At 43.5% G+C, this 24,238-nt stretch overlaps 1 protein-coding gene across 2 annotated transcripts in view; it reads right to left on the bottom strand.

Annotated features, from left to right (window-relative positions):
- The window catches only part of hipk3b (homeodomain interacting protein kinase 3b), a 39,360-nt gene that overhangs the window by 7,752 nt on the left and 7,370 nt on the right, over positions 1-24,238 (bottom strand). For both annotated transcript variants that reach the window (XM_012855133.3, XM_012855131.3), the window contains exons 2-7: positions 19,293-20,592; positions 7,891-8,014; positions 2,491-2,610; positions 2,231-2,317; positions 943-1,127; positions 702-861 (exon numbers count right to left, since the gene is read on the bottom strand). In XM_012855133.3, the coding sequence (XP_012710587.2) occupies positions 702-861; positions 943-1,127; positions 2,231-2,317; positions 2,491-2,610; positions 7,891-8,014; positions 19,293-20,592 (1,976 nt within the window). The remainder of the gene's footprint in view (positions 1-701; positions 862-942; positions 1,128-2,230; positions 2,318-2,490; positions 2,611-7,890; positions 8,015-19,292; positions 20,593-24,238) is intronic.

The raw sequence follows: 24,238 nt of genomic DNA, 5'->3' as shown, positions 1-24,238 counted from the left end.
ACGGGTTATACTGAATCAGTCACGACCTTCTCCTGTAAACGTCTTCTCAAGCGGCATTAGACACTGCTTAAATTGTAAGTTATCCCATCTAGTTTGCGATGCGCATGAAAAGCAACATGGGAGACTCATGACGCTTTTAGCTGCAAGTACTAATCTGGAAACGTGTGTGTGGTTCAGGTAGACATGTTGAGATGTTTGGTACCAAAATAAAATCCAAAACAAAATTGGTTTTGTGTGTGTGTGTGTGTGTGTGTGTGTTTGGGGGGGGTGCCTTGTCTTCTCTTTTCTTCTCAGCAACAACGCCGATCTGTACCGTTGCCATGACCTCAGAAACATGACGTGATTTTGTTGCCATGACAGCAGTGCTAGGACGCAATAAGACAGGCGAGTCGGCATACAAAATGGGCAATAAAGGCAAGAAATCAGTCTCTGTTCGAAGCAAACGGGAGGAACAGAACATTGGGTGTCAGGAACCGGAAGAATTTGTTATTCCGTTTCCAAGAATCATATTCCACTGATTTATGATCTACAAAGGGGAACTGTAATGCTTCCGAGAACACACACTTGTTATTTATTCGGTTTATTGGGCGACACGTTCGCTGGCTGATCTGATAAACATTTTTTAGCATGGGCGCGTAAAGCTCAGATGTACATGAGCAGGAGCGGCGGTAGCTAGTAACGACACTCTGTGATCAACTTACTTGAGTATGGACAGCTGGGATCTTGCTGAAGGGGAGGTTGGCTGAGGCAGCAGTGGTTGTAGTTACGGGTCGAACGAAAGGACCTTTGTTTCGGTTGGCAGCCTCGTACCCGGAGGGACGGGTCCAACAAACGTCCATGATGTGGAAACATGACTTCACACTGCAGACAGGAAAGTGGCATGTGAAGCGATCGCCGTGATCTGCGCGTACGCCTTTAAGATGTGAGGCGCAGCCGACTCACTGGTTGCTGTGGGGGAAGTCGAGCAGGTGTTGCATTGTCACAAACGGGTGGGTGAGCGCTTCGGCCGGGGCGATCCTATCTTCGGCGTCGATCAGCAGCATCTTCTTCAGCAGGCCCACAAACTCCCGGCGGTCTGCCTTCTCCGCTAACAAGTCACAACCTTCCAGATTCATCATCAAGTTCACCTGCAATTTAAAAAAAAAAGGGTCGTTATAAAGACCAAAATGGTGTTCATCTGATTGACTGATAAGATTTGTTTTCCCGCAGCCGATTCTGGTTTTCATTCAAGAACTCTGTCATTTAAGAAGATATACAAACTTTATTCAAAACAGGGTTCTTTTTTGCCTTCCTTCTGGGGTTGGTAGTTAATTACTTATATGAGGGACAGCGTTGATATTACACAGTGTGTGTGAAAAAGCAGATACTTTAAAACGGGGTTTTACTAACATTGTGAAACCAAGACAAAATTGTCAAAAAGTGCAGCTAGAACAGCTGGCGTCATCAAAACATCAGTGTCCATCTGAGAGGATATAGACCCTCATCATAACCAGATTTTTTTAATGGCTTCCAATATTTCAAAATCTTAGAATCTTAGAAGGATAATAGAGCTCCACTTTCTGCAGTCCATTCAGCCTTCCTGTTATCAGCTGAAAATTGTGCTCTCTCTTCCTCTCTCTCTCTCGAAGCATGAATAAATGGCAGACATGCTTCACATATCATAAAAACTGCATTTTTATTTCTCTGTGCTTTCTCTGACTTCATTTTAAACAACTTACTGGTACTTTAAATGGCTAACTTCAAGTCTTGCTCATACAGACAAAAGAGTATAGTGTGAAATGGTAGGGATTGGATAAGGAGCTCGCTGATCCAAATTGGATCAGATTTTTGAGTTTCCAACCAGCCGGTCATGGGTTAGGGCAAAATCATGTTAAAAGCCGCGTTATACCAGTCACCAGCCGATTGTTGGTGGACCTCTAATAAGACTATAACAGGAACTATGAACAGGGAAAAAAAAAGAAGCATAAAAGTGATTAAGTACTGATTACCAGTGCGGGTATTTCCCTGTTCTGTTTTAAATGAGTACACTTGAGCCATAAGTTATAAACTCCAACCGTGGAATTCCACAGGGGAGAAGTTGTGGGAAATTAATGTAAAAGTTCTGTTTTGTTTTTCTTTCAAAGTGATTTCACCTGTTTTCTTTTTTTTTTTCTTTTTTTCTGTCCTTTTCTTGTTATAACCAAGCAGGAAATCCTGCAATGTAAATCTGGGTCCAAACGGCTAAACGTACGTGCGCTATGTCATCCAAACAGCTGAAGATGTACTTCCTCGCTTCCTTTGATTTCATTCCCGTCTCCGTCTCGTGCTCATCTGTTGACTGAGGAACAGGAAAGCATTCGGTGAGAACGGCCAACAGAAACGTGGACAAACAGTTCCAGCACATTGCTGCGGGCAAAGTCCTAACCGTTCATGTCCCCATAAAATAGCATTTATTTGGATAACTGAAACAAATATAGGATGGCGATCTTGTCAAGGAAATGGTATTCTCACCTTCAGTCTCCATGCTGCATAAGGTGAGTCCGACTCTTTGCAAAAGAACCGCGCTGTCTTCGTCCCCGTATTCAGTAGATGTTCGCCTGGCAAACCTTGGGTCTGCGAGATGTAGCGAATCTACAGGACACGGAGGAGACAGGAATCAAGTCAAGGTTTGTGAAAACAAGCTGGAAGACCAAACATTTTGCAACAAATAAACTTTTCTGTTGCCTGGTTTAATGTTTGTCAGTGTCTCTTTTATTCTAAAGAATAAAGGTTTTTGTCATGGATGCACTTCCCAAACACACTTCTCTATAAACCACCTTTGAGTCACTCTGAATGGATGTTTAGGTAGACCTTCAACGTGCTGTTCTCCTGTGAAGAGCCTGAACATTTCCTAAAGAAAAAAAAAAAAATCCCACTACTGTAGTTACCGCAGCTTGTGCCGATAACGGCTGGAAAAACGTCAGGTAAACGCTGTATGTCAAGGCTCCCACCGTCTGCGCGCTTTCCAGGGCAAACGGCGGATAGCAGTCAGATGCTGCCGAGCCAGAATGTCACACTCGGATTTTTGAGACGAGAGTGGCGAGAGGGCCGGCTGACGTCAATCGCACCCAAGTGCAGAGAACAACAATCGTTAGAGATTCAGCGCAGCTTAAAGGCAAAGAGACCCACTTAGGACTTTTTTTTTTTTTTTCTTCAAAACCATCATCATTCTCTAACGGCTACACGTTCACAGATCTGACCGACATACAGTTATTTAAGACAAACAGAAATGAAAGACACGTGTCCCATCACCCATTTGCTGTAATAGCCATTAAACACGTCTTTTTTTCAATTTAAAAAAAGACGTTTCCTCAATAAAAATGCTAACGTGTTCCCATTTAACGTGTTGTTCTGTCACGCTACTGATTGACTTCATGGAAGTATTTTCACTTCGCCGCAGAGGTGCAAATACTGAAAGGTGTTTTCGTGTGTGGGTGGCGCAGTTTACTCAGGTTGGGTTGTTACAAACGCACCGCATTACAAAAAAGTAAAAAAGACACTCGCCTTTACACTTCAGGAACTTTACTGACATTCCTTTAACAAGCCTTTAATACAGTGATGGGACCCCGTTTGCAGCTACAGGTTAGGACAGCATTTATGAGACAAGAGACACTGGTGTTGGGTGAGAAGGTCCGTCTCTGCTCTACGATACCAGAGTTGTACGATGTTGGGAGAATGCGAACACTGCTGTCGGACGGGATTACAGTGTGACTTGTGATAAATAAACATTGTTATTGTCTTTCTCCTTTGGGTTCATAACAGACAGAGAAATACAGATAATGAGTAGTCTTATCCGGCTACCGGGAAACAAATAATAATTACAGCATTTCCACCAGCGAGGTTTTATTGAAAACGTTGCTTGAGGGAGAAACCTCCCAGTTTGCCAAAGAAACAACTGTGTTGTAATTTCTTAAGGATTCTTCCCCACCTTCTCACCGAGGTATTCACCTGCACCGTGACACCGTGACAAAAACATCGGAGTTTTCAGGAAACTGTGAAGGGATAGTGGAAATCCCCAGACTTCCATTGAAAACTGACACATTTTCCTGTTTATTTTTTTGTGTTTGTTTTTTGAAAATCCCCCGGTTTTTAGTCATTTCCCCCAGCAGAGCTGGATGTAAGCCCAGAACCTAAGTCCTCCTTTCATTTTCTGTATCACATATTACTTAACTCTAGTTATTGAAAACAGGGCAAAAACAGAAAGCATAATTTCAATGGCGCATAGAAACAGACGGGGCTGCACAGTGGCGCAGTGGGTAGCGCTGTTGCCTTGCAGCAAGAAGGTCCTGGGTTCGAGTACACCCCTGGGTCTTTCTGCATGGAGTTTGCATGTTCTCCCTGTGCATGTGTGGGTTCTCTCCGGGTACTCCGGCTTCCTCCCACAGACCAAAAACATGACTGTTAGGTTAATTGGCTTCTCCAAATTGTCCTTAGGTGTGTGTGTGAATGGTTGTTTGTCCTGTTTGTCTCTCTGTGTTGCCCTGCGACAGACTGGCGACCTGTCCAGGGTGTACCCCGCCTCTCGCCCAGTGAACGCTGGAGATAGGCACCAGCACCCCCCGTGACCCCATGAGGGAGAAGCGGTTTGGAAAATGGATGGATGGATGGCATAGAAACAGCCTTCAACTAGCTAGAACAGCAAAAAAAAGGGTAGATGGAAATTCTTGTGACAGGAAAGACCCCAATTTTTCCTCGAAGGCCTATTTGCTCGGAAAGCTCACGGTTCAGTGAGATCGCGGCGCCGAGCTTCGACTTCACAAAACACTTATCTGTTGGGTTTGTGGCCACAGTCTTCAGTTTAAGGCCGTACAGATGCCCCATGTACGCATCTCAAAGCACTTCCTCCCAATTAAAGTGTTAGAAGCACAGGCCAAGAGTCACACATGCGACGTCAAGAGACAGCTTTGAAAAGAGGATCGTTTCTTCTACCGCCTGTACACGTCTAACCCCAGCTAAGCTAAATCTTTTTCTTTTCTTTTTTTTTTATTCGAGCTGAGTTGTGCCAAAGACAAAAGAAAAGATTAGCTGCCACAACTGCATCACTTGTGGTTTATCTTTAAAAGCTGCGAGGCCGAACAGTGATCTACAGCTGCTTACAGAACCACGGAAGAAGCGAGAAGCTTTGCGTCCTTGTAAAGTATAAGATTGGGAGACGAGGGAATGAGGTAAGGAGGAGGAGGAGGAGCGAGAGCAAGGGGGAAGAGCCAGAGTTATAAATACAATATGCTGCATGGGATGGAACAAGACCCCGTAGCGAAAGATAGGAAGCAAGGTGGAAGACGGGTTGCAGCGACTTAGGGAGTTACAGCCAAATCATCCCGTGACCTTGGGGTGACGCTTCGCACCAGCAGTCAGCTGCTTAGCAAATTAAAGGAAGGGGTTAATAATTGTCTTTCCTTTGTTCATTAGTTTAATCTCATTTTATCCCACTTAAAGAAGAAAATACAGTCATGCAGTTCAGTACAAAGGTATTTGCCCCTGCTTTTTTTGTCACACTTTTACAGATCCTCACATAAAAGTTAATCTGACAAAAGTCATTATGGGGAAATAAAAAAATGCAGATTTCAAATCAGTAGAATCACCAAATGATCCCAATAGAACCTATCTGACAAAATGACGTAGGGTAAAAAGTTTTACAAAGCAGTAAATCATGTCACGATCAATTAGATGGGGAAAAGTGATAAAAAAAAACAAAATTCACAAATATCTATCAGTCTCAAAAGGGTTACACAGCCCTTATCCACACAAGAAAGAAAAGACAAGAAAAAAAAACATGGAACAGCGGTAAACCTTTTCAGGAGTCACCGGCCAAGAACAATTACACCAGGAGGGCATTAACGTCTCATCCAGGAGCTTAGTGCAGGCACCGTTTGCTTCAGTTAAGGTCAGTGTTCATGAATTAACGAGAAAGAGAGACTGGACCAAAGTGAGCTGCTGGCCTTAAAAGAATACAAAGGGCGCCGCCTTGATGAGCCCCACAACTTTTGGGGGAAACATTCTGTGGACTGACGAGGCAAAGTGAGACATTTCGTTACATCTGCAAACTATTCTGTGAAGGACAGCGGACCAAAACTAAAAACTGGGGGCAATTTCTTTTTCACACAGGCCCATGTTGGCTTGGATAAGCTGCGTTTTAAATGGACTCCTTTTGTTTTTAGTTTAATATTACCATTTCTTTCATGAGGTGAAACATTTGTGTGACAAAGTTTGCAAGGGAGCAAACACTTTTTTCACTGAAATCTATAAGCATTGTTCATAATAACATTTAAAGGCAACTGCTGGCTGCTTGTTGCTTTGCAAGTGAGCAGTTTATTTCCTAGCAATGCAACATTTGCTGTTGAGAAATTCAGAAAGCTCAAAGACTGAGTTTAAATAACCCTTTTGGTCCTGCACGGCTTCCATTGACTCTTCTGTGCATATCTCCGTAACCATTTACAGAAGCCCTCCAGATGACAGCAGTCAGGAGGACTGGGCTAAGGGAGACGTGGGGATGGGCGGCAAACAGAACATTTCAACAACGAAGAGGAAGACAGAAGCTCATCAGGTTTTCAATTTCTGTCCCTGATCTACACACAGCATGGCGGGCTTTGATCTCAGTCTAATACATTTACACATTCTAGCTTCACTTTTCAGAGCCATTGTCTCTTACGGTCGTTATATATTCCAGATTTCTTCTGTAGATTTTTTTCTTTTTTGCCGACTCGTCCTCTTATCAATTCCAGACAGTCCCATATTAAATTGAGAAGCTCCCCCCTCTTACCCCCCCCACACCCCCGGAGATATTTCTAAAGCAGCTTTGCCGACAGACCGACTTGTTCTTACGGAAAACAGATTAATCATCTTTAGACTTTGGTGCCACTGTGCTCCAAAGTCAAATCTCTTTGCGAAGATGTTGAGTTATCTCTCCTGTCGCAGTTCCGTGGAGGGTGAAAATTGATGCCGGCGCATAAAAATACATCGCTGTGAGTGCAGCGTCGTAACACGGGATGCTGCAAGGGAAGGAACGGGACCCAACTGAGACTCTGCTGGCAGGTTGTGAGTATATAGGGCTCTGCAGTAGCGCGCGGGGGGGGGGGGGCCCAACATAAGCCCTGATCCGTCTAGTCTGAGGAAGATACGATCAGGGCTCCACTGAGAGGGGGAGCCATCCACAGCAGCTACCATCATTCACGGGAATGTGCTCCTCTGCTCGCTGTGACAGACACGAGCCGAGAGCATCTTCACTGCTTTAATCCTCTATCGCTGCGTTTGTTTTACAATCGCTCCTCACAGCGATTCTGAAGTCTGAAATACACACAGTGCGACTTATTTACTCGTGTTTTAAGCAGAACGACTTCCCTCTAAACTCTATTCGTATCGATCTCTGCATAAACATTTTAATGGCAACATTCTCTTTGGAAAAAGTAGCACATGTGTACACAAACCACATAATGGAGACTGTTTAAAACTTAAACAGGGGGTGAAAAAAAACCTGCGTAATGGGGAAAAACGCTTTGACGGCAAAGCGAGGCAGCAAGATAACGAAAGCCCTCCTTCGTAGGTGAAAAGAAGAGATGAAAAAGTGAGAGAGGGGCGATGATAGACACTTCAGCCGCTCCTGTTTCAGGGGGGGAAGAGAAGGACAGGCTGTAGATATGGATGGAGCTTCAAAGGAAGGAGAGTCCACTTAAAGAACATTACAGCGCAAGGAACCCAAAAAGAGGCTGAGTCATGAAAGATGGAGGCTAAAAAAAAATAAAAAAAGAAGCAGGAGAACACTGGATGAGTCATATAACAACATAAGCTCTGCGCAGGGATGACAAAAAAGCTAAAATCCTAAAAAAAAAAAAATACCATCATCGTTGGGCTGATGAGGAGAGAAAGGTTGTTTACCTGGTCGTACTCCAGGGCCCCGGGGTAGAGAGGCCAGCCCAGAAACAGCTCCGCTATCACACAGCCGAGGGACCACATGTCTATGGCTTCACAAAACGGTAATCCCAGAATGATCTCCGGAGCCCTGGGGAGCAAAAGATACACACCGCGGTAAGTCCGAAGCCGGCCGGAGAAACACTGGGGTTAGATTCTGAAAACTTTGATAGCCAAATATCTACGTGTTAAAAACAAGGGGGGAGAGAGGCAAAAAATATATAAAAAATAACAAAGCAAATAAACTTAGTCTAAAGTAATTTATCTGAAACAAGCCTTTTCCTGTCACAAAAACAACAGGAATTACGGTTTTAGACTAGAACAGAATTGTCCTTGTCTTTTTTTAATAACCTCAATCTGCACAAATTAGGCTTTTTGTATTTGTGCAATTAACACCTGTTTAGCAAAGCTGTGCGGTTCCTGATGACGTCTCCTTTGATAGGATTTGTCGTAAATGTGTAACAGAGCTAAATGACCCATAAGCCGATGTGCGTGTGTGTGTGTGTGTGTGTGTGTGTGTGTGTGTGTGTGTGTGTGTGTGTTTGTTTGAGGCCAAGTCAAGTGGCAGTGGGTTAGCAGGTCAGTCACATGGGGATCAAAACGTTGACAGGCCTTCCTACCTGCCCACGTCTGACAAAAGGGGAAACAAATTAAATGTTGTTTTTTTTCTTATGTGGCACCACATCGTGCAGTACTACATCGTTATATCACTTTACAGGAATTACTAATGCAAGAAGGAGGCTACTGGCACGTGTAAGACGTGTGTGCAAAGGACACATGGACACGAAACCGCATCATTTCTCTCTAAGATCCCTTCAACGAACAAATGAGAAGCAACAAGGCTGATTATAATCATTTATTCCAATGTCTGTGTTTCTTCCTCGTCTACAGAGGTGACAGCAAAAGGCAGAAGAAGTGAGAAAGTTGAGTCATGGAGATACTTCTGTTCGGCGCGCAAAAACCCGACAGAGAAAGCGATTATCAGCACCTAACAATCCGTACGTGATCTGAAGAGCGAGGCAGGGACGTTCGTTGCGTCCCGTGTGTCGCCGCCCCGCGGAGCTCAGCGTACCCACCGAGAACAACCCTGCACGTTCACGCTGAACAGGCTCCATGAGATCCAGGGCACGCCTCCTCCGTGACGTCTGGGGCCATATGGGGGCTAAGGCACGCGGGCACGTTGGGCAGCGACAGCCAGGCTGAGGCCTGCTAATTTGGGTTTTAGATCATGCGTTAGCCAACGCTGCTTTGGGAAAGCAATTAGGAAGCTATTCCGATTATTTCCGTCTTGCAAGCCTGTTCTAAATAAAGGGGGACGTCTTTGAGGAAAACCTTGCCATTAAAATGTTTTTAGATGTCCAACAGCTTTTTCACTTGATGATAGAATGAACCCATGCCATGCATTTGGAGACGATGTCAGGTATTTCAGTCATACGCTGAAGATGGCATCCTTTATTAGACCTTTAGCTCTTTAGGACTGTTTCTTAATCCCCTTCCTGCTCAGTTTCTAATCTTTACCCTAGTCTGGCAGATAGCACGTTCTTTTTCTTCTTCTGTTCTGTTTGTTTACTGCTTTACTTGTATTTCCTGAATGCGTAATTATGGCCAAGGCCGTCCCAGTACCACAAAGGGAACCCACTGTCTATGTCTTGGTCAAACCTCTCCAGCCTGCGGCAACATTAAAGCATCCACCAAAAAAAAGGGATGTAAAAAAATGGGTTCTGAGAACTATACTTTTTTTTTCTTGTTTAGTTTTGGTTCTTTGGATTAACGATCCAAAACAGCAGAAATACATTTGAAGTTATCATTTATTTTTCTTTCTACGCCAGTGACTTTCTCTACTACCTGGTCCTAACTAGACCTTCATCATATCCCTTCACATGGAGGTGCGAGGGTAAAAGCAGGTTTGTGTGAGAATGCATAAAGGGTAAACTCCAAAAGAGAGACGCAACTACAGTATATTGATCAAAAATGAAAAGCGAATAGAGCTAATGAGGTCATAATACATTTTGAGAAAGTGGCCGCCGAGCCTTTTTAGTGATGGCTTACTGGGGGTGACAGATGTTTTTGTAATCAGTCCCTAACAGTCATCGATTGCATTGCAATTTAAAGCACTTCCTTGTTGGAAAATCCTGTCTGGCTGAGGGTTAATCCATACACTTTTCTATCCTATGAAGCCAAGCTTAATCTTGTTTCCTTTGCGTTCTGATGTTCCTACTTCGCCAAGCTGAAAGCATAGAATTAGTGCAGCACTAAAACCAAAGTGAAACAAAAATAACAACAGCACGTCTCTGTTGCATATCCTGAAGGGCTACGCGGATGTTGCCATGGTTGCAGGGCTCCATCCGAATCAACCCAAGCAAGGCCTTGTCGCCCTCCTTTGAAACCAGACCTGTTTTCTAAGAATATGACGTGAAACATCGGGGGGGCCAATGGGTGGCAGGGGAGCAGCGGTGTGTGATGTTTCCGCCATGTGCCAAAATCGCAGAAAAGAGCAGATGCGGCTAATGCAAACGCGTCTCGTCTTTCTCAGGTGCATCACGCCGTTGTGTCAGGACAAATAATACAAGTGTGGGGGGTGGGGGGGGAGTCCACAAGCATGGCTTGAACAGAGTTAGAAGGTCACTTAATTTGCAAAATGACTTTCCCTCAAAGCTACGTCTAAAGGAAGACTGATTGAAACTATCCGCTCTGCAGAAACAGATGGCTTACGTTCGGTATCATAACATTTTCATTGTCTATTTGTTACGGTCTGGCTAATTCTGATGCTTTACAGGGCAGCAAAATTATAAACAGGGTTCCTACAGCATAAGGCAAGTTAAATTCAAGACTTTTTAAGATTTTTTAATGCCACTTGAAATAAAAAGTTAGGACCAACTTCACGATAAACAAGATATATCTGGTTGCAATAACTTTACCCAAATGTTTATTTTAACATAAACCATTACTTTCTAGCCCAGTAGTAGTAAATTTTGAAAAACATTCCATATAGGAAGAAAGCTAAAAAACACACAAATAACAGATATATTTTTAGCAACTACTGAACTGAATTCACAAACGTTGTTTTGTTCCCTACAAAAATAAACTATAAAATCAGTTTTAAAAACCACAACATAACCAGTGCCAACTCTTTTTCGCAGCTATGGTCCGGCCGCAACAGTTTTTATTGGTTCCGCTATCGGGACAGAACCAATAATGGTTACATTGAGTCGTTTGGTAAATTAAAAAAATTATAATTGTGTCAATTATTTTACTGTTTGGTAAGGATTACAAAAATTAAATCCTATTTATGATCTGGTAACAATTTTAAGACCTAAGAAAGACTGATTTAAGACATTTTAATGCCAATTAAGGCCTTAGTTTTATATTACAGAATTCAATGCCTTTTAAGACTTTTTAAGGATCCGCGGGAACCCTGATAAATGATGTGCTAAATGAAAGGACGCATCATATGAGGTCCGCCGACTGACACTACTGCATGGGGTGGCGATGAATGACTGAGAAACAGACATCGGTTCTCAGAAATGCTACTTTATCCTCACAACCACGCAATAAACCCTTTTAGTAACAACAAGCCGCAATTTTAAGTACAAAAAAAACAGCAACTTTCTAAAAGTCTGCGGTAAACACAGATCCACTTCAGAGTCTTTACCCACACTCCAAGGATGGTGCCAACCCCAAAAAATGAAACCCAAACAGACACCAATCAGCTGGAGCATGCTTTTATTTCTCCAATTAACAAAAAAAACAAAAAAAAAAAACACAAAGTAGCTAAAAAAAAAAAAAACTCCCTGGAAACACAACATCTGTCCTTGCTCAGTTGTTTTTGCATCACGCTGCTGCTGCTGCTGCCCAACGGAGACGCCTCCCCGCCCGCTGCTCAGCTGCAAAGCGTTGGCGATGTCTTGTTTGTAAAAACCATGCAAACATGATGATTTTTGCGTGCAATAAATGACTGACTGTGACGTCTGGAGCAACAGATCTGCGATCCTGATATCCTATCTGAGTATGGACAGGTACTCAGACGTGTCTGCTGGCCTCAGTCTGCCTTTCCATGTCTTTATTATTAATACAAAACATTCCCTGCTGCTTTAAAGCATCAAAGCTGGGCTCCCGGACGAATAGTCAAGATGAAAAAAACCTGAGCACAGAAATAAATACTTCAAACGTCACTTATAAAGCAACGCAGATGAAGCGAATTTAGCTTACATTTACCCGAGTAAAGAAAAAGACTAATTCCCACACGCCTCTGTTAGCGTTAGCAGCCATGTTCCTGGGCACAAATTAACTCCGTCATCATTTTTTATTCATGGCCCATTATATCAAAGTCCAGAAATAGCCCCGTAACCCACCCTGTTCTGTCCTCAAAGGGAGGGGGGGGGGGGGCGGAGTGTAAACTGCCCACAGAACGGCAAACACGGCCGGCCGCACCTTCTGAGCCGATGAGTGTTGCTGCGCCCAGACGAGAGCACGGTTCTGAACTCATAAACGCGGCTGCTTCATAATGAGAGAGCGGAGGCTTCGGGCACGCTTCTTCCAGGAACTGTAATTCCACACACTCTCTCAGGGCATCCTGCATTATTAAGTGGAACCCAAGGCAGCCTTGCAAAGGGAGGAAGAGGCACAAGCACTCTGATCTGCCCAGACTTCAGATGAAAGCCACAAAACTTCAGGCACGTTTTACCCGAATTCAAGCCGGCCATGTGTCAACATGGAGCAACGGTTCGCTTTTCCCGTTTAGGTAGAGACTCCGCTCCGTTGTTTTGACGGTTCACACGATTACCACCTGAAGGCCTGTTATGCAAATTCTCTCATTCAGGTCGATCTAAAGCAGAAAGCAGTGAAAGAACATTCAATAATTGTCTTTCTTTGAAGCTTAAAGGAAAATTCTCAGGCATGGAGTGAAGGAGTCAACTTTGAACCTTGATATAATACGGAGATTTACTGCCTTCATAACGTAGATAAGCTGACATCTTAGCATACAAAGACAACGACAATAACGTTATCTGGAACCGATATCCCTGAAAGTAAGGTTTCACGGCCTCTGTCCCATAAAATAACCCTGCAAAGTCATTTTTTATCTAATAACCAGTAACGTCTGGAATGCACAGCTGAGGGCCCATTTTAATCGCTGAACGCTGCTCTCATTTTCTCTGTTTGTTAAACTACTGGCGTCAAAAGGCATGCTGAAAAGATTAGCTTGTGCTGTAGTGTAACGGCGTAATAGACCTTAATGTTCTCGGACTGCGGCTTGCTGCCGTAATAATACCAATAATCTTGTAAGAAAAAGGAAATTTCAATTTTCACTGGGCTCGTATTTGTTCTTTTTCTTCTCATGAAAAAATAATGTGAAACTTCCGGTTCTTAACAGCTGTGCAGGTTTAATAAATTAACAACTTCAATATTCTGCTATTTTACAAGTTGGCACACCTTATTTATTTATTTTTTTTGTACTGCAGCAGCACCATCAATTTACATGCACAGAACTATTTCCACAACAGCAGCGGAGGCCTCTGTAGCTGGACAGATGTTTGTCGTGGGCGCATGCCATCGACTGGCTGCACAGGGCAATAAAAGAGCAAGACAATTTACAACAAACACGTGAGCACACGATCAAAGTGTCGCACAAGGGCTCGTCTCGTAGCTCGTCCAAGTTTTGAAACTAGGAGCAGGAGCTTGAAATCAATCATACAAGAAGAGAGCCGTACGCCTTTGAGAAAAAAAAAATCTACATGAACCAAAACGGTTTTGTGAAGCCGTATGGGGCAACTACTTAATCACAGACCAAAAGTCAAAATAAACACATTTATATCCAGTCGAATGTGCTTGTATTTTATTGTAGCTATGGGGATATTTTTAAAACAAGATGAGCATACTCCAAACCAATGAATGCACTGTTCCCGAAACATAAGGATGCAGAGGTCGCTCAGCCGATGCCCCGACCAGGCTGGATATCAGTCGGGCTTGAAACCATCAGTCTGTGTGTAATTAATCTATACAATGTGATTCAGTTAGTGAACTGTTCCTGAAATAAATGGACTTTTATATCAGATTTTAATTAATGAATGTGAACTGTATATGCATCTCTGTTGCCATTCTGCACTGTTGCCTAGCAGCGAGAAGGTCGGGAGTCCGAATCGCGGTCTGGGAGGTCTTTCTGCGTGGAGTTTGCATGCCAGGGTTCTCTCCGGGTTCTCCGGCTTCTTCCCACAGTTCGAAAACATGACTATCAGGTTAGTGGGTCTCTCTAAATCGCTCTTAAGCGTGAGCGTGTGTGGTGGTTGCTTGTCATGCGTGTCTCTACGTTGCCCCTGTGACGGACTGGCGACCTGTCCAGGGTGTAACCCGCCTCTCGCCCAATGACCGCTGGAGATAGGCACCAGCACCCCAGCGAGCCTGCAAGGACGGATTGTGTATGCAAGGTTTTAAAAAAAAAAAAAAAAGATTCCTTAAAGGACAGGCAAATGATCACAGTAATCTAAAAAAAAAAAAGTGTGACCTTTTATCTGGTGCATCTGATCAGATCAAAAGGTAACGGTAAGAATTGGTATGTTGTTTAGAAATGATTAAAAAAAAAAGAAAGAAAAAATAAATTATATGACGTATAATAGCTTCTTTTTTTTTTTTACTTATTACAAGAAAATAAAATTGGTCTCCGGTCTGGGGTGTTTTACTTTCAGACTTCTAACAGGAGAGTGAAAAGGCTCTATATTCGCTTAGCCAGAAATTTAAAACTAATACATTTTGCATATTTTGCTTATGTCAATTAAAGTCTCTAGAAATAAATTGGAAAATGTCTCAAATATTAAAAAAAACAAAAACAAAATTAAATAAAATAAAAAAACAAGCAATACAAAGAACTTATTGTAAATTAGATAAGGAACAAAATCAATGCAACAATAGCTTTTCACTAAACAAAACTAAATCCACGTCAAGCAACATGGCATTGAAAATAAAATAAAACGGATGCACCGGTTGAGCTGGTTGACCTTGAGCTAGTAAGTGCGAGCTCTCTAGTGTTTCACGGTCCGTTTTAGACTTCGGATGCCGATGTCTCTCACCATCTATAGAAGTCAAAGCACGCTGGGCCGGCGTCCCAAGAACTATTTTAAGCGCTGCTCTCCTCTTGGCCTCAGCAACGCTGCTCCTTTACAGTATGCTTTACATATCGCTGCCAACGATGAGGAGGAGTACGACTCACACAGGGGGAGGTGTATTTGGGTTTGAGTCATCGCTGCAACTTTGTCCTGATATCACGGTCAAGTCAAACCAAAACACGTCATTAGTAAAAATCTACAATCATATGTAAAAAGTCATATACCAAGGTTGTTCAAAACCATTTTGAGAATAATTCCCGTCTAGGTAGAGCCAATTTTCCCTTGATCAGTGGGTTAAATGCTGACAAATTGTAATTTTTTTCCTATAAAATGTTTCCTATTCGTCAAAAATAAGAGCATCCACTATTTCTGGCCTGTAAACGCGCCATCCGACACCCTGCGCTTTGACGGTCTTTGTTTGAGCTTAACACAAATCAAATAATAGGTTGACGTCAAAAGTTTAGACACGCCTTCGCATTCAGTGGTATGTCTTTATTCTCAATGCTACCCCTGGGGACTCCTTCAAGACTGTTGGAAAAACCATTTCAAGTGACTTCCTCATGAGGCTCGTCAAGAAAATGCCAAAAGGGGGGAGTATTTTGAAAGAAGTAAAAGTAAAAGATGTTCTGAGTTATTTCATCGGTTGTATGTGCTTTTGCTTCATAGTTTAGATGTCTTCACTTTGTGTCTACAGCGCAGAAAGTAAGAAAAAGGAGGAAAAGCCATTGAATGTCCAAACCTTTGACCGGCGTTCCTTTAATTCCTTCATTTTCTGTTGGATTTAAAACCACTACATCTACCAAAAAACCTGCAGTTTCTCTTATATGTGTTTAAGTCCTAAGAAAAATCTGCAGGTCTGACCTCCATCGGAATCATGTCTTTATAATCATTATATTCGACTTAATAAGAGAACAGCTAAGAGAAACAGACCGAAAGCATTTGGTAGTTTGTCAGTAGGTGTTGTTATTATCCAGCAACATAATTTATGCGTGCAAACGACACATACGGTTACCTAAAAACAACCCAATAGTGTCTAGAAGGGTTATGCAATAGGTTTTTTTTTCCTACTAACGTTAAAATAAACAGACATCAGATGAGTAACTTGTGATTACAACTAACATCTCATCTGTGTGTATATATAAAATAAATGTCTGCGAGCTTCATGTATACATGAAAACATTCACCAACATGAATTCTGAAATTGGTTAAATTTTGTTCTCTGTTGACTGGAGGCGATTTACGTTTTGGAAAATTTGGATTTTATTTTGCCAGTGCACTCCTTTGGCTTCCATGAAGAGAACAGCATCCAACGCTGGATTTATGTTTTGGAAAATATACTGTCAAAATATTATGAAGAGGAAACTTTTTTAACGTAATACGAGGCACTTTAATTTACTCATTTACATGTTTTTTTTAATTAGTTTCAAGTTACACAAGTGAAGTGAAGCCTGTTCTTAGCTCACTGTGTAAAACCACCAGCAGCAAACATTTTTATTTCCATTGTTTACGACGGCAGGGCCGCCATCTTGTTTTACAAGCATGTTTCACAGCTCATTTAGTTGCACTTTGAATTCAGGTCGACTCCCAGACCAAATGATTGACATAAAAGCAAGTTTTTTTAAAATAAATTATTTTTGTGAAATGAAAGGGAGAGGGGGGAAAAAAACGATTAAGCGGATTTGGTATAATACAATCAGAGATTTTATTTCTAAGCCATATCGCCACTATTCTGGTTTTCTTGTCCATCACAACCAGACAGAACAGTCGCTGACCTCTAAGGGTTTCCTTTGAACTGTCAAACATCAAACTCTTTTGGAAATGACTGCCGTTCCAGTCACTTCTGTAAATTTTAACTCTGGTTACCATATTATAAACACTTACATCCCATTGTGCAGCGCTCTGTATTTTTTGTTGAACCGAATTTAAGCAAACAGACTTCTGCTCGCCCCTGTGAGACCATCCTCGGTGGGGAAACGCCACCGTCCAATGTTCAAAGAAAAGCCCGATATTTTTATGAGCCTCTTTCCATGGCACATTAAGATATTCCAGTAATGTCAGAAAGACTCCTGACGGCCATTATTAACAGGTCAGCTCAGGTATTGATGCATGTTGTATCAAAATACGGCAGCGGCACGTAAGACTTGTGAGTAATTGCTGTTCACCAAAGCTTAAGGCTGACAGCGCTGATGAACTCCAGCAGCTGTAGCGTTCACTTCCTCCCAACCACAAAAAAAGCACACAAAAAGTGTGACGGCTCTATTTTAGGCGACTTCCTGAAATAAAGAGCCGCTCACAACAACGCTAATAGCTTTCCCAGAAAAAAAAACGCTCATCGAACGAGAGAGGATTCATGAGAATGCACCCGGGAAGAGTTTTTCCCACTGTTCACGTGTTAAAGCCGCGGCTCAAGGCCAGCGCTGTCCGCTCGGTTCGAACAACGGGGGAAAACGGCCTGGAAATGCAAATGCAAAGAGATATTAACCGCTCTTTGCATCGATTTTCACTGATAGTCTGAATTCCCAGCAGAGCAAGCTGATTCACTCCCTTGGTGTGGAGGCAACGAAAATTATTCAAATAACATGTAAATGATGCTCACCACGACAGCTAGCACATTATGCCGCTGTCTTCTCGCCAGGCTCAGAAGCCGATTTTGAACCGCCAACCAAGCTCGCGTGTTTCCAAATTACTGGGGGAAAGCAAGGAATTTCACTGAGGTCAGGCCTCATCATCCCTCACTCAGATCAAATCTCTACTGAACATAAAATATCCTACTGCATGCTGCCTATCCATTAAAGTTTTTCTCCACACAGTGAAATCAATATTTCCACTGACTGCATAGTCATAGAAGTAGCTTTTTACCATTAAGACGCCACACAACAGAATCTACCGTTCGCTCTATTTAATATAAAATTACATTTAACTAACCTTTAAAAGAGTGAATGTTTTTATGGTTTGTTTTTGTGTTTATATGGTTCTGATTCTTCATTTCCTGTAAAAAGCTGTTTTAGTGCGTGCATTTCTCATGATTCACAACAAAACTACAGAAATAGCTGTTGACTTATGAATTTCTAATTGTGGTAAAATGTTATTATAACAAAAAAAAAAAAAGCACAACAGTTCAGACAAACCAGAAAACCTCCAAAGGTGTTACTGTGGCGTTTCTAAGTCCATCATACATATTCTGACAAATCTGTGTCCTTAGAGAGATTAAATCTTCCGGCTTCATTTAGGCGGATACAAACATACTTTCAAAAATTTGATGCTTAAACTGTCACAGCTCTGGCTATTTTAATTGTACAATCCAACATATGACAGTTTTTCATTGTTTTTTTTGTTTTTTTTACGCTTAATAACATTTAGTGCTGTTATGGCTGCATATCCTGCTCCAATGTCAGGATCCCCCGACAAAGACTCTTCGCCTCGATCCACGACGTGTGCGGTGAGCACGAAGCAGACGGACGCTTCGAACCTTACAAAACAATAACAATGACTTCATCAGAGAGGCACAGAGAAATCGAGCGGTGACCGGGGTGTCAGAAACACAAAAATCTGCTCTTTTTTCCGATCAGTAAGCCCAACGTGCCGGGCGCCGGCAGCTTCCTGGTGACAGCACCTACCTGTGGACGCTGTTCCTGGAGGAAGAAGAATCAAAGCTAGCTGTTTAAGCACGAGTAGGATGAATAAAGTTAGAAGAAGCTTAAAAAAACTTAAGCTTTTTTTAGGACAATTCCCTGTGAGATCCAGAGACAGCAAGCCCTTTAGCAGAAAACACAAAGACTGAACCTTAGATCAGCCAACCAGGCTGACAATAGGGTCTTCAAAACAGCCGGTTTGTATCCGACAGTTTGCCGACTATCGGTGTTATTTTCGTCCTTAATCGTTGTTTTGAGTGTAAATTACAGCGTAATTTGCATCATTTCAATCACCAACGCAGAACGCAGGAAACTGTTCCCAACTTCTGTCAAGCCTAATTATTGTTTTCACAAGGACCACGAGTCCCATCAGGGACATCAGTCCATGGCAGGTGTCTGAAATATGCAGGGTGTTAAACAGTGTTTTGAAAGCATCTCCTTGGAGAGAAGGGACCTATGGAAATCTGAAATGTGTTTTCTATCTATTCGCTTTATTTTTCTATTTACTTTATCCTGTAATCTACCGCAATTCACTGTAATTTTCAAGCTGTATGCAAACGAGATTTGGTTCTGTACGCACTCTGTGCATACAGAATGACAAATAAAGTCTCTCTACAGAGCTAGAAATGCTGGTACTCACCTGTAGTAGCGAGACTGGAGGTACGTCGAACACACTGCTTTGGACACGTGGCTGGCTGAGCCGAAATCTATGACCTTCACCCTGTAGGGCTGCCTCACTGGGTCCACCAGCATTATGTTCTCGGGCTTTAGGTCGGCGTGGATCAGACCCATGCTCTTCAGCTTTTTCAGCGCCGTGGCCACCTGCTCCAGCACCGGCCGGATCACCTTCAGCGGGAGCGGGCTGAACTTGTTCTGCTTCAGGAAATCGTACAGATTCTGCTCGAGCATCTCGAACACCAGGCAGGTGTGGCTGCGGTGCTGGAAGCACTCGAAGGCCCGCACCAGGTTGTGCTCGTCGGCGTTCTCCCCGCTCAGGCGGGCCAGGATGCCCACCTCGATCTGGCCCTGCCGCGCGTACGAAGGGTGGTTCTTCAGGATCTTCACGGCCACCACCTCCCCCGTCCCCCTCTTCCAGCACTTCACCACCTGGCCGAACGTGCCCCGTCCCAAGAAGTCAAGCACTTCGTAGGTGTTCTTCATGGAGCACAGGACTTCGTGCTGGACCACCTGATAGTCCCCGTCCCCTCCTGCCGCCCCTCCGGCTGCGCACACGCCCCCGTGCCCCGCCCCCTGTTTGGAGAGGCCCCCTCCGGCCGCCGTCGTCGGCGCCGTCACGGCTGCGTTCCCCACGTTCGTCGTTTGCAACATGGCGGGCAACATCGACAGTTCCTCCACGATCTGCATGGCGCTCCCTCGGTTGTCCAGGTCCTCGCTTTTACGTTTCAGCCCGCATCGCTGAGAGCTGTCGGCTGAGTTCAAACTTTCGCGGCTCTCCCCTCGGTCGCCCTCCTCCTCCTCCGCCTCCTCCTCTTCCTCTCCCCCTTCCCCGACTCCCCCACTGCAGCCCTCTCCCCGTCCCCCTCCTCCTGCTCCTGTTGCTCCACCGCTGCTCCCGCTTTCCTCGACCGGCCGGTGCTTCTGCTCCTTGCCCTGCTGCTGGGCCGCGAGTGGGCCTGGTCCCCCTCTTCTCCTACCGGGCTGCTGTCTCGGGACGCCGCGCACCACGAGCGTCTGGACCGGGTACTGCTGTCCTCCCCGCGCTCTCAGGCCCACCGCCAAGTCTCGGTTCACAAACGAGTGGGCTTGTTTGGTCGGGTGGGCAACGCCAAGGGTTCTGCTGTTCAGGAAAGTCCGCGGATGGGCCCTCTCATGGTACACACAGCTGCTGGGCTCAACTTTGAGTTTCTTCACACTGCTAAAGGCACTTGTCTGGGTTTGATAAATGTGTGGTGGGTAGACCAAGACTTGTGAGGCCATACCTGCAAAAAAAAAAGAAAAAAAAAAAAAAAAAAAAAGAGAGAGAGCAGAGCGACAGGCTGTTAGTGTCCAGGGCGTCGTTGAAATAGCACCAAAATTAGCAGCGGCACAAGTGGAGCATCAGGGTTCCTACAGCATAAGGCAAGTTAAATTCAAGACTTTTTAAGACTTTTTAATGCCACTTGAAATAAAAAGTTAAGACCAACTTCACGGTAAACAAGATAAACCTGGTTGCGACAACTTCACCCAAATGTTGATTTTAACACAAAACATTACTTTCTGGCCCAGTAGACATGTTTAAAATTTTGAAAAACATTCCATATAGGAAGAAAGCTAAAAATAAAAAAAACACACAAATAACAGATATATTTTTAACAACTACTGAACTGAATTCAAAAAACTGTTTTGTTCCCTACTAAAATAAACTATAAATCAGTTTTAAAAACCACAACATAAGCAATGCCAACTCTTTTTTCGCAGCTATGGTTCGGCCGCAACAGTTTTTATTGGTTCTGCTATCGGGACGGAACCAATAATGGTTACATTGTGCCGTTCGGTAAATATTAAAAAAAATATCTAATTGTGTCAATTGTTTTTCTGTTTGGTAAGGATTACAAAAATAAAATCCTAATTATGACCTGGTAACAATTTTAAGACTTAAGAAAGACTGATTTAAGACATTTTAATGCCAATTAAGGCCTTAGTTTTATATTACAGAATTCAATGCCTTTTAAGACTTTTTAAGGATCCGCGGGAACCCTGAGCATTCTATAAAGCTCGACTTATGCTGTTTGTTGAGGATGCGAAGCTCCGTTAGGTTCGTTTTCTGGCTTTGTTCGCTCAAGTTTAAGACCGCAAACGGCTGAAGTGCTTTTAATGGCTTTGGATGATGTTACCTAAATGGTTCCGTTTTAAAGCGTTCAACACAAACATTTAAGCCATTTGTGAGTTTCACTGAGAAGTCGGCGTTATTATACTTTGTGTAAAGGATTAAACATAAACAGACTTTCTACTCATGACTGAACGGAGGCCGATTTTGGTTCATTTCCAGTTTGACACGCTGAACACTCAGGGCTGTTATCTGTGGGAAGAGCTCTAAATAATAATAATAGCTTTATTAGCTCATTTTCTTGTTGTTGTTCTCACCATGCTGGACGTTGAACGTTTTACTTCATGCTTATTTCACAGAAGCGGCGCATGACGAGGAGAGCGTGCCACCTTCAACGTTATGTCACACCGGCTGCATTCCCACCAACACCTCCACACAGCAGATGACTAACTCCGCAAAGGTTTGTCTGACCTAATCCTGCCATTTTCTTCATGCATCCTACAGCGGGTTTCTAGGCAACCGACGGTGAGAGGATGAGCGGCAGACAAAGAGAGTGAAACAAAGTTAAAAAAAATCCCCATTAGGCCCACGAGACTAATTGCACGACGCACGCATTAGTCGTACACTCCTCCTTATAATCTGAGCGCGCGTGCCTGTGTGCTCGATCGGGGAAAAAGCTCCGTCTCAAATTCTATAAAAAAGGTGAATTTAGGCTCGTGGGCCGACGTGCGCGCATTTGACTGCTTTCCCTCAAAGGTTACACAAACACTGTGTCTGCGGTGGCAAGCGCTTCATCTATAATTCAGATTATTCAGCACTTTTCTTGACACAACTCTAAGCGGACTCATCCGTCAAAGGCAGGCTCCTTCAGAAGATGGGCGAATGTATTTCTGGCATTTGTGACCCTCGCCGAACCCGTGAAAGGCGTCCAGTTTAGTTGTTTTAAAAATGCCCGCTAAGGAGGAGCCGCTCCGGCTTTTTCTGGGCCGCTGTTGTGTTTTGGGGTCTGATCTGCTGATTCGACTGTTTCTTCTTCCGAGGACTAGAACGCATTAAAAGGTGTGACGCGGGTAACTTCAGATGAACAGGAAAAAACAGATCACAGGATTTATTACACGTGCTTAGCAGGGTTGTTGTGTTTGTAGACCAAAAAAAAGGGTGGGAGCTCTTAGTTTTGATGCATTGAAGAAGTAAGGGGGGGGAGTAAAATCCAATCGGAGCCAATCAAGAGATAATTGGCCCAATCTATGTCATGATTTGGGTTTCAACTCTGTCTGTTTCCACCGTGAGTTCTAGCCGCTCGCTCTCTGCCCGTTCTGGTGGTTCCTCCGTCCTGCCTATCCCTACCAGCATGCATCTGTTCAAGTCTGGTTCAGCCCGTCTGCGTCACCTGCCGCTATTCATCCTTTTCCATAAACCTTTTTAAAACGCAACTCTATGTGTTTGGCTGAATATCGGGTTCGCCAGTATTATCCGTTACGATCTAATTTCTGGCCAATTCTTTTGGTGCATCACGGCATTAAGAATAACTGCAACCCTTGTGTCTAATAAAACTAATTTGATTACAAAGTAAGAGCAAATAATCAGCGTAGGGAAACAAGGGCGTTTCCACTGGAACTTTATGTCCTAACCGCCTCTAAAAAAAAAAAAAACTTTGGCAAACATCCCCAATGTACACAAGCCGGGTCTGTTTGTTTGAATCACGTTTGATCTTAAAACTGCTTGTGCAAATTCTCAGTAATCTGGGTCATGGTAACCCCGAACAGGCTTAAATCAGATGCAACAGGACTTTCGCTCAGTTTTTTGTTTTTTTTGTTTTCTGAGAATGTTTCAACATCTATCCAGGTGAGAACAGGAGAGCCAGCAGCTCTGGGCAAGAGGTGTGGTCCGCCTCCACTTTTGACGACGATGACGTGCAGATTTTGGACAGAGAGGACAGAAAGAGGCGTGAAGGAAGCCATGTTCGTCCAAAGAGGAAAAGCCAACACTGAACAGAGGGGGAGCCTTGCACTTCCAGCTTCCATTCTTTCTTGAAAGGTAGAAATAAGCAGATGTTGATGAACGGTTTTAAACAGAGCGCTCCATTGTGACAACCGGTGCTAACTCTGCTTACCTTTCATTGGGAAACTGAGAGCAGGAGTGAACTTGTTTAACAGGACTACTCCTTTTTTTTTTTTGGTCTACGTTGCACGAAGGGATAAAGTCGTGTTCCTTTTTTGTGAGCTCGGCTCCCCACAGCAGTTCCGAACAGCGACTGGATCTGATGGCGCAGATAAGTTTACGTCTGTGAGCCAGATTACATATTTTATAACGGGGTTTTCCGTCCTTTATAAAACATAAAGGTAATCAAGCAAGGTTTAAGAGTTTTCTGCCAGAACCTCAGCTAATATTACAGGCGGTGAAGTACAATCCCAGGGTTCATAATAAAGGTTTTGCTTGAAAACCATATTCAGAGCAAGCAGCATTACTTGAATAAGCATCTTCTTCTGTGCTGCACTGAAACATATGACCTACTTTCATCTGGGGGGGGCTAGCAATACAAGCTGCTAGGCTTCAGAAGCTTCCAAACTTTAATCAATAGTGTATTTACAGATCTATTTTTACTTTGCTGTTCTGAAGAGTATCCTAAAATAAATCCCTGGTGGAGAGTCCACTCGGGCTGTTACGATGCGCCGTGAGCTCCCTTTCACTCCACAGAGGAGTTTGATAAGATAATGTCTGGACAGCCTCTTGAAAGAAAAAAAAAAAAACAACAGAAAGCCAATCCGAATAGTCACACAAGACTAATGATTATCTTGATTTTGGATGTTTGGAGGGGA

Source organism: Fundulus heteroclitus, chromosome 4 (assembly GCF_011125445.2).
Source record: "Fundulus heteroclitus isolate FHET01 chromosome 4, MU-UCD_Fhet_4.1, whole genome shotgun sequence".
Taxonomy (NCBI): Eukaryota; Metazoa; Chordata; class Actinopteri; order Cyprinodontiformes; family Fundulidae; genus Fundulus; species Fundulus heteroclitus.
This window is presented reverse-complemented; position numbering and strand designations above follow the sequence as displayed.